The sequence below is a fragment of the Erpetoichthys calabaricus genome, chromosome 8, assembly GCF_900747795.2.
Source record: "Erpetoichthys calabaricus chromosome 8, fErpCal1.3, whole genome shotgun sequence".
Lineage (NCBI taxonomy): Eukaryota > Metazoa > Chordata > Cladistia > Polypteriformes > Polypteridae > Erpetoichthys > Erpetoichthys calabaricus.
In genome coordinates this window covers 163957637-163974407 of record NC_041401.2, presented here as the reverse complement: position 1 = coordinate 163974407, position 16771 = coordinate 163957637, and the positions used below count along the sequence as shown (strand labels likewise).

At 38.6% G+C, this 16771-nt stretch overlaps 1 protein-coding gene across 1 annotated transcript in view; it reads left to right on the top strand.

Annotated features, from left to right (window-relative positions):
- epha8 (eph receptor A8) overlaps positions 1–16771 on the top strand; it is a 633561-nt gene that overhangs the window by 598236 nt on the left and 18554 nt on the right. Inside the window, exons 13-15 of the mRNA XM_051930368.1 lie at positions 2385–2594; positions 12607–12756; positions 13096–13286. Of these exons, the coding sequence (XP_051786328.1) occupies positions 2385–2594; positions 12607–12756; positions 13096–13286 (551 nt within the window). The remainder of the gene's footprint in view (positions 1–2384; positions 2595–12606; positions 12757–13095; positions 13287–16771) is intronic.

Sequence of the window (16771 nt, the reverse complement as noted above, 5' to 3'; positions counted from 1 at the left end):
TGGTGCAGGCCCAAAACATGTGACCTAGTGATGCTGGAACTTGATTGCAGCGTTCACAGGTTGGATCTTGCCCTGGAAACATTTTGGACAATTTTAAACGAGACAGATGTGCTCGATATATAATTTTGAGTTGAATAATTGTATACTTTGCGCATATGGAGCTCGAGTACAAAATGTCTTTTTAAATGAGATAACCCATCAGCTAGCATCAGCCTTAAATAGAACTCCACTCTATAACACAATTCTCATAAATGTTGGGACAATTAAAGAGCTACCAGTGCTCCTGGCTGTAGGAGTTTGGGGGTCTGTATGGGGCACCCTATGAAACTAGCACTGGAGAACGGAGAGATAGTGGGATTGTCTACTGCTCTTCTGTGCTCTATGAAATAAATAAAGGAAAAGGCAAAAGTTGTAATCCAAATCAGTTTGCACTTGGCACACACACAGCTCTAGAAGATGGCATGTTTGGTGTAAACTCCTGCAGCTCATAGTCCCTTAAGAAAAATATGCCAACAGCACTGGCACTGGCTCCTATGAAAACTACTGAAATAGTCATCAACATTGGAGAGTTTCCATTCACCATATCAGACATCTGCATACCTCCTTCAATGTGTTATTTTGTGTCTTAACAGAATATTGATGTTATGCTCTGGCAAGGATACTAAGTGAGTGTTCAGAGGCAGGGTAAAAAATAATTACAGTGGCAAGAAAAAGTATGTGAATGGGAATAACCAGGTTTTCTGCATTAATTGATCATAAAATGTGATCTGATCATCATCTAAGTCACAAATATAGACATACACAATATGATTAAGCACACAACACCCAAACATTTATGATCGTTTATGTCTTTATATCTGCAGTGGGCTGGCACCCTGCCCAGGATTTGTTCCTGCCTTGTGCCCTGTGTTGGCTGGGATTGGCTCCAGCAGACCCCCGTGACCCTGTGTTAGGATATAGTGGGTTGGATAATGACTGACTGACTGACTGACTGTATCTTTATATTGAACACACTCATCAAACATTCACAGTGTACTGTGGAAAAAGTAGGTATACCCTACTGGTCAACCTCCTTCAGCAGCAGTCGATAAACCAGGTAACAATAAATCATGTGACTGAAAAAAATGGAGCTTTACCATCAACAGTGATGAGTGAAAACTGCATTCTCAGTTCAGGTAGAGTGTCACATTTCAGAAAAATTCGCAAATAAATTGCATCTCACTTCCAGCCAAATTTGTTCCGTTCACACAGGAAGCATCTTTATGGATTAATTCGCATGCACCTGCTTGTAATGTAATATTTAAATAAAGACCACCAATAAAAAGAAAAAATTGGGGGGGGGGGGGGTTTTGCATTTCGCAATTACAAAATTGCCTGGAAAATGAATTTTACTGTCAATTCCACAAACCCACATGCCTGCTTGGCTTGTCATTAGCTGTTAAAAAAGTGGCTGTGAGTAAACGACAATAAGGTAACACCTTGACAGTGTCACTATCGTAGCAATAAATCTTAACAAGTGTTAGAAAAATAGAAAATAGAAATATGATTCCAAAATAGAATAACATATTGACCCTAACATAAAAACAGACATTATGACAATCACTACAAAAGGCTGTGGTCGGGTGCAGGAATGAAAGGTCGCAGCATCAAGGAAAAGTTGGGACACCAATGGGGTTGTCTCATTTAAAAACTATGGTCCAAAAGAAAATCACACCTCTTGGCGATAAAGTAAATTGCCTCTTGGGCACAATAATAAAGTATCCATCTCTTGGCTGTTGAAATAAGGCTCATTCACTGGAGTTCCATCTAGCGGGTCACTCTTAGTGGAAATGACGCCTCCTTTTGGCCAGTCAAGCTTCTTAACAGGAAGGGGCGGGGCTAAGTGCCATCACAGGTGCTGTGGGGAGAGATGGAGAAAAGAATGTTAATGACGGCTCCCTCTCTCGCCCCGGTGGGTTATCACATACCTCTATCGAGCCCAAGAGGAAATTCTCCAATGTGCAGGCATATTATACCACCAGGAAAAATTTATGAAGTTAAAACCAAGGTGTTACATGAGCAACATGTAGTTTTGTACATCTTGGGTGAATGTCCATCAGGACAGATGTGACACAAACAGAATTTTCAGTGTTCAGTATTTACAACTTTGGTACTTCTGTTTGTGTAAGCTGCTTATTCATACTGACTATGTATTTACAACATAGTGGTGTCCTTGACTACTGACCCTCCATCTTCATCTTGTACATTGTGGATGTGAAGTAATTTCCTCATTTTATTCAGTTTTCTGAGTGTCAGTACATCCATTCATCTTCACTTCATTCTTGTCTTCTGTAACTATTTTCCAAATGCTCGTGACATTTTTCATTATTTTCTTCCTACCACAGAAACACGATGGTCAGTTCAGTATCATCCAGCTGGTGGGAATTCTACGGGGGATTGCGGCCGGCATGAAGTACCTGTCCGACCTGGGATACATTCACCGTGACCTGGCAGCTCGTAATATTCTTGTCAACAGTAATCTGGTATGCAAAGTGTCTGATTTTGGCCTCTCACGTGTCCTGGAAGATGACCCTGATGGTGCCTACACAACCAGTGTAAGTGTTTCTCCAGTAGTCAGCCACTGAGCAATTTTTTGTGGCCAGAAATATTTAAACAATGTGAGGATCAGAGAAAAATTGAATGTCTTTTTCATTATTTGTACTGTATGTGATTTTATTCAGCATTATAAAAATTATAGTTATTTTTGTTGCCTATTTATAATTTGCTTGTAGGCTCTGAGTAGTAAAGACATCAATAAAATTACACATTGTGTAATATGGAGTTGATGTCATAGCTGTGTGTGACTAAGTGCATCAATTTAGTACAACCCCAATTCCAATGAAGTTGGGACAGAATACAATGATTTGCAAATCCTTTTCAACCTATATTCAATTGAATACACTACAAAGACAAGATATCGAATGTTCAAACTGATAAACTTTATTGTTGTTTTGCAAATCTTCACTCATTTTGAATTTGATGCCTGCAACACGTTCCAAAAAAGCTGGGACAGGGGCATGTTTACCATTGTGTTATATCACCTTTCCTTTTAACAACACTCAATAAGCGTTTGGGAACTGAGGACACTAATTGTTGAAGCTCTGTAGGTGGAATTCTTTCCCATTCTTGCTTGATGTACAACTTCAGTTGCTCAACAGTTCGGGGTCTCCGTTGTCGTATTTTGTGCTTCATATTGCGCCACACATTTTCAATGGGAGACAGGTCTGGATTGCAGGCAGGCCAGTCTAGTACCCGTACTCTTTTACTACGAAGCCACGCTGTTGTAACACATGCAGAATGTGGCTTCGCATTGTCCTGCTGAAATAAGAAGGGACGTCCCTGAAAAACACGTCGCTTGGATGGCAGCATATATTGCTCCAAAACCTGTATCTACCTTTCAGCGTTAATGGTGCCTTCACAGATGTGCAAGTTACCCATGCCATGGGCACTAACACACCCCCATACCATCACAGATGCTGGCTTTTGAACTTTGCACTGATAACAATCCGGATGGTGCTTTTCCTCTTTGGCCTGGAGGACACGACATCCATGATTTCCAAAAACAATTTGAAATGTGGACTCGTCAGACCACAGCACACTTTTCCACTTTGCGTCAGTCCATCTCAGATGAGCTCGGGCCCAGAGAAGCTGGCGGTGTTTCTGGGTGTTGTTGATATATGGCTTTCGCTTTGCATGGTAGAGTTTTAACTTGCACTTGTAGATGTAGCGATGAACTGTGTTAACTGACAATGGTTTCCTGAAGTATTCCTGAGCCCACGTGGTAATATCCTTTATAGAATGATATTGGTTTTTAATGCAGTGCCGCCTGAGGGATCGAAGGTCATGGGCATCCAGTCTTGGTATTCGGCCTTGCTGCTTATGTGCAGAGATTTCTCCAGATTCTCTGAATCTTTTGATGATATTATGGACAGTAGATGATGAAATCCCCAGATTCCTTGCAATTGTACGTTGAGAAACGTTGTTCTTAAACTGCTGGACTATTTGCCCACGCAGCTGTTCACAAAGTGGTGAAACTCGCCCCATCCTTGCTTGTAAACGACTGAGCCTTTTGGGGATGCTCCTTTTATACCCAATCATGACAAACACCTGTTTCCAGTTAACCTGTTCACCTGGTTACACCTGTTTTGAACATTCCTCAACTTTCCCAGTCTTTTGCTGCCCCTGTCCCAGCTTTTTTGGAATGTGTTGCAGGCATCAAATTCAAAATGAGTGAAGATTTGCAAAACAACAATAAAGTTTATCAGTTTGAACATTCGATATCTTGTCTTCATAGTGTATTCAATTGAATATAGGTTGAAAAGGATTTGCAAATCATTGTATTCTGTTTTTATTTACATTTTACACAACATCCCAACTTCATTGGAATTGGGGTTGTATTTAAAGCAGGGGTTACCAACCTCGGGTGCCCATACCTAAAGGGGATGCGAGATGACATTTCAGGGGGTGTGACAAGAAGGAAGGCTGTGTCACGATTCGCCACAATTGAGTGAGGTGCATTGTTCAGCGTTATTGTGGTGCAATCAGTGTTTTGCAGTGTGCTTTAATATATAGACCATTTATTAGTTAGTGTTCCTGTTTTGTGATATGAAAGAATCAAGCATTGCACGAGCAATTGTCACCTGTGAATGAGCCACAGAAATGCACGTTCTCATCAGTTTCTTGTTGCAGCTGGAAATTTGTAAAGGCAAATAACTTTTAATAAGAGAATGAAATTTGGACCTTCCAATGATCCATAGAGAGCGTTGAGGTCTAGTATTAATTTCTATGCCCTAATTGTGAAATGTCATTGATTTTGAGGTTTGTCAGAGGTAGGGAAAGGGACTAAACTGGATGCAACAGTGTTGGTGGTCCTGGCAGTAGGGAAGCAGTTTTAAATGCAGCACAGTTGTTTTTGAATTGCAGTGCAAGTGTTATCAGGGGACAAAGCTTGTCGATTGTGTTTCATTTCTTAGCAGTGGGCCAGCGCCCATTGCTTCACTGGGGTCTCCAATCCCCCAAACCCCTCTGTCGTTGATCATGTGTCATTTTCTCGTGGTCCTTGATGCTTTGCAGGATACTCCAACCCCCCGATCATCAATTAAGATTTATAAAGGTATAAAGGTTTTAATTTTACAGATGATACCAAGATAGGTAGATTGGCAGATAATTTGGAATCTGTTATATCATTACAGAAAAACTTGGACAGCATACAGGCTTGGGCAGATTTGTGGCAGATTAAATTTAATGCCAGTAAATGTAATATATTACACGTAGGACAATAAAATGTAGGTTTGAATACAAAATATGAGGTCTAAAAATTAAAAGTACAGCTTATGAGAAGGATTTAGGAGTCATAGTGGACTCTACGCTATCAACTTCCCGACAGTGTTCAGAAGTCATTAAGAAGGCAAACAAAATGTGAGGTTATGTAGCACCCTCATGTGTGGAGTACAAGTCCAAGGAGGTTCTGCTCAAGCTTTATTTCACACTGGTGAGGCCTAATCTGGAGTACTGTGTGCAGTTTTGGTCTCCAGGCTACATAAAGGGCAAAACAGCACTAGAAAAGGTCCAGAGAAGAGCAACTAGGCTGATTCCAGGGCTACAGAGGATGATTTATGAAGAAACATTAAAAGAAATGAGCCTTTAAGTTTAAGCAAAAGGAGATTAAGAGATGACATAACTGAAATATTTAAAATTATGAAGGGAATTAGTCCAGTGGATCGAGGCTGTTATTTTAAAATGAGTTGGAAACTTGTTAAGGGTAAATTTCACACAAACATTAGGAAGTTTTTCTTTACACAAAGAAACATAGACATTTGGAATAAGCTACATAGTAGTGTGGTAGACAGTAGGGACTTTCAAAACTAGAATTGTTGTTTTTTTAAAAGAATTAAGTGGACAGGACTGACAAGCTTTGTGGGGCTGAATGGACTGTTCTAGTCTAGATTGTTCTAATGTTATTAAAAAATTGCTCAACTTATATTGAAATTGTATACACTGAGTTAAAAGCTTATGTTTTGGAGTTCAATTCGTACTGTATGGGGTTCGATTTGTGGCTCAAAAAATAGAAATTTAACTTCTCCATATTCAAACATGATATTACTTTTGTAGGAGGTGCTGGGACACAGAAAAGGTTGTGAACCACTGATATAAAGGATAAGTTTGGCATTTTTGAAATCAGTTATTTTTTTCATAGTTGAGCAAAAAACAATACAAAAACCTGGCAAATGTGTCCACTTCAAAGCAGTTCTGAGTTTAGAAATGCACTTTGCTCACTTCTGAGATAAGTTGGTGAAAATAATATAAAGCTGGAAGTAATGTATTTCTATCAGAAATGAATGGCTAAACCTTTCCTGAGGGAAGGATACATATACCACATTGCTCTGTATGAAACATTTATGATTAAAGTTCTAGATTTGTAAGTAAAAAAGATTAAAGCTGAATTACAGTTTACCATACTTTGTAGGAAATCTTGCAACAAAAAGCAGACCATTGTGAAGTCACAAAATGCCAGTGTTCTCGCTTTGGAAAACGGAATCATTTCTGTGTCTCCAAATGTCACTTGGAGCTTTGCAGCATCAGTGCAAATGTGGTGCTGCAACTGATAAGATCAACAGACTTCTACTAACAAAAGCTGCTCATTTAAAAGTTCTGAAGTTGGTCACTTCCTACACTTTCATTTTGGAAAAATGTCTCCAGAACCTCAAGATGGATAATGGCTAGAAAATTATCCTCATCAGTAACATAAATGGCTGCCTATCAGGACAAAGTGTGCTGATTCATGGATATGTTTATCTGTTTTAGCAACCATACTAGTAAGGTCCACTCTCTACAGCAAAAGAATTTGTACTCGGTAGTCATCTTCTTATATAATACGCTACCGTGGCTGTTGGTTTATCTGTCCAGGATTTTAAATCACTGTAGCTCACAAACCGTTTGACCTATTGACCTGAAATTTGGTACACATATACTACGTGATGTCTACTATCTGCTTTCGGAGTGATGATGACCTCCAAGGTTATACCTCTTTTTATTTTGTTTTACAGTAATCCCTCGCTATATCGCGCTTCGCCTTTCGCGGCTTCACTCCATCGCGAATTTTATATGAAAGCATATTTAAATATATATCGCGGATTTTTCGCTGCTTCGCGGGTTTCTGCGGACAATGGGTCTTTTAATTTCTAGTACATGCTTCCTCAGTTGGTTTGCCCAGTTGATTTCATACAAGGGACGCTATTGGCAGATGGCTGAGAAGCTACCCGGCTTACTTTTCTCTTTCTTTTGCGCGGACTTTCTCTGATCCTGACGTAGGGGGATTGAGCAGGGGGCTGTTTGCACACCTAGACGATACGGACACTCGTCTAAAAATGCTGAAAGATTATCTTCACGTTGTGATCTTTTGTGCAGCTGCTTCCTGAAACGACATGCTGCACAGAGCTTCGCATACTTAAAAGCTCGAAGGGCACGTATTGATTTTTGATTGAAAAACAAACTCTGTCTCACTTTGTCTGCTCCTGACGGAGGGGGTGTGAGCTGCCGCCTTCAACAGCTTTGTGCCACGGTGCTTCACATACTTAAAAGAAAAACAGCCCTATTGATCTGTTTGCTTTTCTCTATCTCCGTGACATGATCTGCTCCTGACAAGCACTCCTTTAAAGAGGAAGATATGTTTGCATTCTTTTAATTGTGAGACGGAACTGTCATCTCTGTCTTGTTATGGAGCACAGTTTAAACTTTTGAAAAAGAGACAAATGTTTGTTTGCAGTGTTTGAATAACGTTTCTGTCTCTCTACAACCTCCTGTGTTTCTGCGCCAATCTGTGACCCAAGCATGACAATATAAAAATAACCATATAAACATATGGTTTCTACTTCGCGGATTTTCTTATTTCGCGGGTGGCTCTGGAACGCAACCCCCGCGATGGAGGAGGGATTACTGTATTGTAGAATCAGTTCTCGGCAGCGTGCGGCGCATGCGTACTGGTGCCGTTCTCATCCCTACCACCTTTGCAGTCAATTCCCCTACTTTTTCATATCTTAAATAATTTTTGAGGCAGATTGAAGACTTAAGTGCCAGTTTATGTGAAAAATTAAAGAAAATGTACTAAGTAATTGTAACACAAACACTGACTTAATCAGTTTTAATGTGAAAAGATGCCGACGAAAGAAGAGCAAGTGCATCAACCTCTGAGCAAACGAAAGCTAAACGTACAGAGAAAGATGATGAAAACTAGGAATGCTCACGTCAAGGGTATTCACTACACGTTATCGTGCAGTGCGCCGTTACTGGTTATTTTATTTTTTCCACATGTACACAGCCTACTACCGATTGTGTTGAGCCTTGCTGTAGTTTAAGACTCCTCATTTTTCTCCTTTCTCTGATTGTCTCTCATCTTTCATCTTTAATCTGTTGAATTTCTGCTTCTTCATAATTGGACGTATTAACTGTATAAAAAGTGAGTTTATTTGTCTAAATCCATAGAGTAAATAAAATTTTACCAGAAAAAAATGTAGCATGATTACTCTAATCTCTATCAATGCAGGACAGCAACATTCAGTAAGATACAATGGCGTTCAGTGACACAGCCATCAATGTTGTGTAGAGAGACTGGTAAAGAAATGAGGAGGGTGGTGAAATTATTTAAATCCGCTGGAGTCTCAGAAAAACAAGTGAAGTCTTTGTCAAAAGGAAATGGATATGCATCGTAAGATGTGAATTAATTCTCAGGATTAACCATAGATGACCATTGCAAGCCACTTGGAGAGATGCTTTTTTATGAATTTTAAAATAATGATTTATTTAACAACAAAGATTTTGGGGCAAATTAATTACCTGAAGTATCAGTGCTTCTTGGATATAAACTATGAGAGAAAGAGACAAAAGCTGTAATCCAGTGAGACAATTAAATTATTATCCAAATTAGTTGAGAAGAAAACTCTGTATATACCTCTTGCTTTTAATGAGATTGCACTTAGGTTGCTACAAAATTTTGTGCGGGCTATAGGTGTCTTCACTTCAGCCCCCGTGCACTTCTGCTGACTGATGGAAATTGTAGTCCCTTTGTCTGCACAGGTTTTTGGGTTGTCCCCTCTTTCATTATAATCTCTCTCCCTGATTTGACATGTAGCCTATATTTTAAGTTGGACCAATGGCAACACACCTGTAAAATTTTGTGAAAGCAGTTCAGCCATTTTTGCATCAGTAGTGAACAAACACACCGATAAACAGACAAAGAAAACACACATCCAAACTTATGCTCCTTTTAAGCTGTGCAGGTGCACAAGTTGCACACCTATTTTTTTTTTTTTTTGGTGTTGTGCAGGGCTTTTGAGCTGTCTGGCACCTGTTATTGTGCCTTTCTCCCTTTGTAAACACCACTATGGATGACTCTTACCCACAAGGGACCACTACTTCATCCCTCTTGATCATTCTTGTGTTGGCACTTTTCAGCGCTCATCAATTCAGGGGAAATTGAAGAAATCAGTCAGAAATAGTAAATACCAGCTCCTGTATTATTCACATCTACTCATCAATAAAAGAAAAAATTAGAGGGTACATTGATTCAAACAGCGTACAATATTATTTATATAGACTTTGAAGTAATAACTGACTTCAAACATACCAAACTTATCCAGAATTTTTGTATGTATTCTTTTTTTGCTTATTGTTTTCATAAACGGGGGCAATATGTTGTCTTGAAACTAAGATAATTTTCATCAAAAAAGCAGTTTAAATCTGAAAGTTAATGCCATGTGCCGCATGAGCTCACTGTCCAGTCTTTATTTATACAATAGGAATGTGAGCTCCTTTTTGAGAGAATTAGGGATGCACAAACCAGTGTGTTTCATTGTGCCAGTCCCAAGCCCAGATTAATGGGGAGGGTTACATCAGGAGGGGCATCTGGTGTAAAATTTTGCCAAATCAATATGCGGACAACTATAGAGATGATCCGCTGTGGCAACGCCTAACGGGAGCAGCCGAAAGAAGAAGAAGAAGAAGAAATCTAATTAAAGTAAGGAATTCAATTTTAGATCTAGTGTTCAGTGAATTGGTTGTAATGTGCACAGCAGTGACAGACCCCCTCTTTGATATGTACTGTAATGTTACTTTGGTCATTTGTTCTTTAATGTAATTCTTGTGTTCATTCACAATTTGAACCTTAATGTGGAAAGAGAGATTTTTGCAAGGTTCCATAATAAAAGACATTTACATAATTAGAGATGGAGTGTGTTAAGACACAGTTTTGTTTAGTCACTTGTTTATGTTATTCACGTTTAGGAAGACAATTTATGGAATTGACTACAGCTAGGAAAAGGAAAACAATTTAGTTCAGCATTTAGTTTGTTCTCAGAGCTAAAAGACTACATCAGTGTGATATTGAGAACTACATTGATTCTGCATCCTGTCACTCATAACTGTTGTGATTTTATTCTAATAGGAACACCAAAACCATACAATATTTCAAATACAAATTTACTATGTGTTAAATAAACTGACAAAAATTTCAGAACTAACTTTAACAAAAGAACAAAGAACAGAAGTTGATAATAATTCAATTAAATTTAAAGGAAAATATAAGACAGAAGGAGGAATAATTCAAAATGAAAAACCATTACCTGGCAAAGAACTGAAAGATCTGGAGCAAACAAAGGATATAAATAAGTCAAAGAAACACTCTTAAAAATAAATCCAGAAGGGAATCCTCATAGCATAAACCTAAAGACAAAAAGAAAGGTAAAAGCCAAGATATGGTTTAGTGCTTTATGCAAACCATTTCAGATTTGTGACAATGTAAAACTAGTCCAAGGGAGCGACTATTACACTTACCAAGTATACTGGTGAGTTGGTAGACTGACAGGTCGTAAACCTAAGGAAAACCTAAGGAAAAGACCAGTAGATGAAGTTTAGCAAGTGCGCAAGAATAATCAGAAAATAGGCAGGAATCTGAAACCTAAACTATCTAATACGTAACACGTTTGAAAACCAAACCAAAATTCCAAAAGTCAGAGTCGAAGAAAACGTTGCAAAAGAAGGCCCTAACTGTAAATAACTGATCCTTTTCCTAACTATAATAATTTGTACAGAATTCCAAGATCTTAGCATATGCAAAAGCTTGAGTTTTTGTCCTAAATAGTTTTTGCATGCTGACATCACATATGAAGTGAATGTCAGATCACTTACTAGCAAAGGTCGCCATTGGTATAGCAACATAGCAATGTCATTAAAAACGCGTGTCACCAAACATACAAAAAAATAAACAAATACCACTGTGAAATGAAAATAAAATAAAAATAATTTAAATAAAAATAAAAATATGCAAAATGTCATTCTTATACTTACTCGTAAAACCAAGAAGCAAAAGTCAAAACTGAGAAGCCTAAACGAAACCCACTAAAAGAGCAACTTAGGAAGGTGAGAGGCCGGTACCGTGTCAAATCCCTTTTTTATTACCATCAAGTGACTGCAGTTTTAGTAGCTGCAACATCTGAGGGCCATAGACCAAATGAAGGCCTCAACCTATTTAACTCTGAACTAATTTTTAAACATTAAGTAGTGAGAAGTCAAGCAAAATCACACCTTTTATTGGCTAACTCAGCAGTTCTCAAACTGTGGGGCACGAATAACAAAAAAGGGGACACGAATGTTGCCATATGTGGCGTAATTTCACTATTCGTAGGAAAATTTTAAACTTGTAGCGGTGTATCAACAGCAAAAAATATAGGAATACATTTTATTAGGGTTTCAAAAAAACGTTAAGGGGGCGCGATTAAAACTGTTATGAAAACTTGGGTCGCAAATACTTCAAGGTTCAGAAACGCTGGGCTAACTAAAGAGATTACAAAATGCAGGATTTCGAGGCAACTCAAACCCCTTCTTCAGGCAAGGTAACCTTCCATGAAGAAGGGGCCCAAGCTGCCTCGAAAGCTTGCATATTGTAATCTCTTTAGTTAGCTAATGAAAGGTTTGCTTCGAAAGCTTGCATATTGTAATTTGTTTAGATAGCCAATAAAAGGTATCATTTTGCTTGAGTTCTCACTACATTCATATGACTAACATGGTAAAACACCCCAGTACTATAAATATTAAGTAGAAATTGAACAGGAATGTAACAAAAAAGTGACAAAAAGAATGGAAACCGGACAAGACCATGGAGACCACTTCATTTGAAAATTTCAAAGGCTGCTGCTAGAAGTTAAAAAAAACAAATTAAAAGAAATGATCATTGGCTTAACAATTTGCTTATTTCATGCACATTTTGTTCCAATAACTTAGCCATTCTTATTGAAAGAAAGTTAAGACACAAAACTAAGTGGGATGGTGACCATGATGCCACATATGCATTAAGGTGCGCAGCAATGATTTCCGTGTCTTGGCAAAGCTGTAGCTAGTTAAGAAGGCTAGTGACATCAGCAGCTCACAACACTCAAATTAAACATAAAGGACATGATAATTAAGGTAAATTTAATGAGACTTTTGCTGATGTTGGTGGCTGTAGGACTATGATTATAGGTATGTCCCTAAAAAAATGTTAACCCAGCCATGGCTGTCTCTCTTGCTTCATCACAGGGTGGAAAGATCCCCATTCGCTGGACTGCTCCAGAAGCAATTGCTTTCCGCAAATTCTCTTCAGCCAGCGATGTGTGGAGCTATGGCGTTGTCATGTGGGAGGTGATGTCTTATGGGGAAAGGCCCTACTGGAATTTGACTAACAGAGATGTAAGTGGCATCTGGTCTTTTAGGTATAATAAATGCACAGCTAGCCCCATTGACCTTTTTAAAGATATTTTTTTTGGGTGTGGCAGCTTTTCATAGAACTTCGTAGATCTTTTCAAATTTTTATACAAGATATAGCATATTACCTTTGAGATTACTTGCATGGTGACAGTGCTGAGGAAGCGGGAAGACACTCAGTCTGCAGGCCATCCTTTAACTTTCAGTAGTCCTCCACAGCTTCAGCCATTGGCCCAGGCTACTGCAGGGTGCTCTTTAGTTGTATAAACTACCCATCAGTGTTGAAGACTTTTTGAACATCTACTCCTTTTTTTCCCCCTGTAGGTTATCAAGTCAGTGGAGGAAGGATATCGTCTACCCACCCCCATGGGCTGTCCAGCTACTCTTCATCAGCTCATGCTGGATTGTTGGCAGAAAGACCGCAATGAGAGGCCCAGGTTCTGCCAGATTGTGACTGTTTTTGACAAGCTTATGCGCACTCCAGAACATCTGAAAGGTGCAGAGACTCTTGGCCGGTAAGATATTCAGCTTAGTTTGTGCCCTGCTAGTAATAAAGCTAAGTATTCATGGCTCAGATTTAAACTTTTGAGATGTAATGGATTTGAACCTCAAACAGAGCACCAGTCCTTTCCTTTTTCTACCCCAGTTGGAAATGAAAATAAGTAAGTTTTAAATATGGCAGGCAACCAAAACCAATCCAATCTAGCAAACACGTGAAACATTTCTCATGCCAGCTGGGTGTGCCCTGTGCCTTGCTGTTTATTTTAATTGTTTCTGGCAGGTGGGTTTAAAACAAATGCATTTTTGGGGGGTAGGGGGTCCAGTCTTCACTATTGCGGTGGGAGGCACACATTTTCCATTACACCAATGTCTGACATTGGATCAGAGTGTCAGATGTGTAGGAAGCGAGACCAGAGGGCCTCTAATGGGTTGCTATTCTCTTGTTTCGAGCGGAGAATCTGAAAGCATGTAAGTCCCGAACAGTTCTAAAAATGCCCACTTGATTGGAGTAAACCTCCAAACCCTCGTTAGATATAAGGAAAAGCACAGCATCTTTAGAAAATAATGCTCTGTTGCATAAAATAAGCTCTGTGGAGCAAAAAAGACAAAAAGGAGTTGCCTAAATAGTAAAGGAATCCAGAGCAGATACGGTCCCAAAACAGAATCCAATAATAAATACACACAGGAGTAGAAGGTCAGAAGTCATGAAATTCTCAAAAGTAGTAAGCACAACAAAACTTACCAACTCCAGGGAGCATTCACAACAAACCACCAGGAACTGTGGCAGACCCTCTGAATTTATTGGGTGGAGAGAAGTTCTTGGCAGCGATTGAGATGTGGCCCCACCTCTTATGTTTCAAAACACATGAAACATAACACCGGCAGTTTACATATATAGACAAAAAAACAAAGGATAATGGACATAATCAATAAAAGTAATGTTAACATAAATAAAACATGAATCTGAACCCCAGCCTTGGGACAGGGCGGGTCCTTGATGAAATATCACAGCTGTAACACCAGTAACATGGCCTGTGTATCTTGCTGCCCTGCCACCATTGCAGGTGTTGTGACTGAAGGTGGTTTCTGCAGCAGTATGGGTGGCAGATCTGACATAATCACTCAGATGGACCACACTGATGTCAGTCCATCTTTGTTGTGGACACTTAAGGGTTACCAGATCTCAGATCGCAATCTACTTTGCTGAAGCCTTGCCTGTTGTTTGGACATGTCCTCTAATGGCATTTGAGACATTCTGGACAACTGACAACTAAGTGTGTCCCCAATCTTGGATAGTAATGTAGTTTGCCAGTTTGCTGAAGCTTTGCCTGCTGTTTGAACACAGCGGAGTATCTTAATTCATAGCAGCAGTCCATGCTGACACACAATGTGCTTGTCAACAACATGCCAACATTCTCTAATGGCATTTGAGACATTCTAGACCAGGGGTAGGCAACGTCGGTCCTGGAGTGCCACAGTATGTGCAGGTTTTTGTTCCAACCCAGTTCCTTAACGAGAACTCAATTATTGCTGATGAAGCACATATTGCTTAAGTGACATTTTAATGCTTCATTTTAGTGGTCTCGATTGTTAAGGTTCTCCAACCTTAATTGCTTATTTCAATCTTAAACTGCTGCATTCAGTGTTTTAATTGCTCCTTATTAGCAATAAGATGTAAAAGACAAAGCAGCCAGCAGTTCTCCAGCTAGCTTTTTTCCAATTACATCTGTGTGTGTTCATCATACACGGTTTGATTTAATAAAACACTTAATAGAAAAATGTGACAGACTGAAAATGATCTGTTTTAGGCTTCAAATCATTTGGATGATATCCTTGGAAAGGAAAAAAATCTACGATATAAGAGCCTTACATTGCACAGACTAACAAGCCATAAAATTAAATAAGGTCTGAGATTGGCAATGATTGGTTTCTAATTAAGCAATTGGGTTGAATGAAAACCTGTAGCCACTGCGGCTCACCAGGACCGACATTGCCTACCCCTGTTTTACATCTTATTGCTAATAAGGAGCAATTAAAACACTGAATGCAGCAGTTTAAGATTGAAATAAGCAATTAAGGTTGGAGAACCTTAACAAGCGAGACCACTAAAATGAAGCATTAAAATGTCACTTAAGCAATATGTGCTTCATCAGCAATAATTGAGTTCTCGTTAAGGAACTGGGTTGGAACAAAAACCTGCACATACTGTGGCACTCCAGGACTGACGTTGCCTACCCCTGTTCTAGACAACTAAGTATGTCCTTTGTCTTGCTGGCACATAAATTTTGAATTAACACCTTTTATTATTTTACTTTATAGTTTTAAAGAACAGAATGCATTAACAATACACAATAATGTCAAAACAAATACATACAATATGTTCCCCAATATTTAGTAGACTCAGAGAACTTGGCGCCAAAAGAGCCACATCAAAAATGTCTTTTTTTGCATAAAATAAAATGGCAAATTGAGTTAAAAGGTTAAACGCAGCCCATCCAGATTATGTTACAATTACATTAAGAAATTTGTACCAACTTCTAAAAATATTTTCAAAATGATTTTTCTAAAGAATTACGTTTTTGTCCAATTTCAGATACTTTCCCACTGAGTTATAGGTGGTGGATTGCAATTCTTCTAGATAGATAGATAGATAGATAGATAGATAGATAGATAGATAGATAGATAGATAGATAGATAGATAGATAGATAGATAGATAGATAGATAGATAGATAGATACTTTATTAATCCCAAGGGGAAATCCACATACTCCAGCAGCAGCATACTGATACAAAAACAATATTTAATTAAAGAGTAATAAACATAATAACAGACAATAACTTTGAATAATGTTAACGTAATCTAAAATAATAAATTCTTCATCTGTCTTTTGAATGTTTCAGCTTCGTTTGATGTTATTTATCTGTTCTGCACACCAAGGACCTTATTTCAACCCTCAGATTGCATCTTGCCTGTTTGTTTGTTTGTTGGTTTGTTTGCCAATCATGCAAAAACAGTTGATTGAAATTTTGCATTTAGGTTGCTGTTGGTCAACTTAAAACTTGGACTATATGGCATTTTAAAGATTTCATCTGGTAAAGAGGTTGCAATGGGTAGCCCAAATCAAAAACTGTATATTATTTCAAAATAGGTAAGTTTACTTTAATGCATGTATAATAAAGTTGAAGCAACTTAAAATTCAGGCTACATGGTATTTACAAAAAATGAATCAGGAATTCTTGTTGTAATGGGGCTGCAGGGCAAAGAAAAGCATCACTCCAAACACCTTGAGTTGAATTTCTTAACAGTTTGCATGCAAATCACTGTTGATGTAACTTAAAATTTAGACTTTAAGGCTCCTCATAATTTACAAATCTGCATTATCAGACCAAAACGGTTCAGCCAGTAGTAATTCATTTGGCATACTATTTATGCATGTGAATGCATGTTTGAGGACAACCTGCTAAAAAGTGTGTGGTGAATGCCAGAGAAATCTGTGAA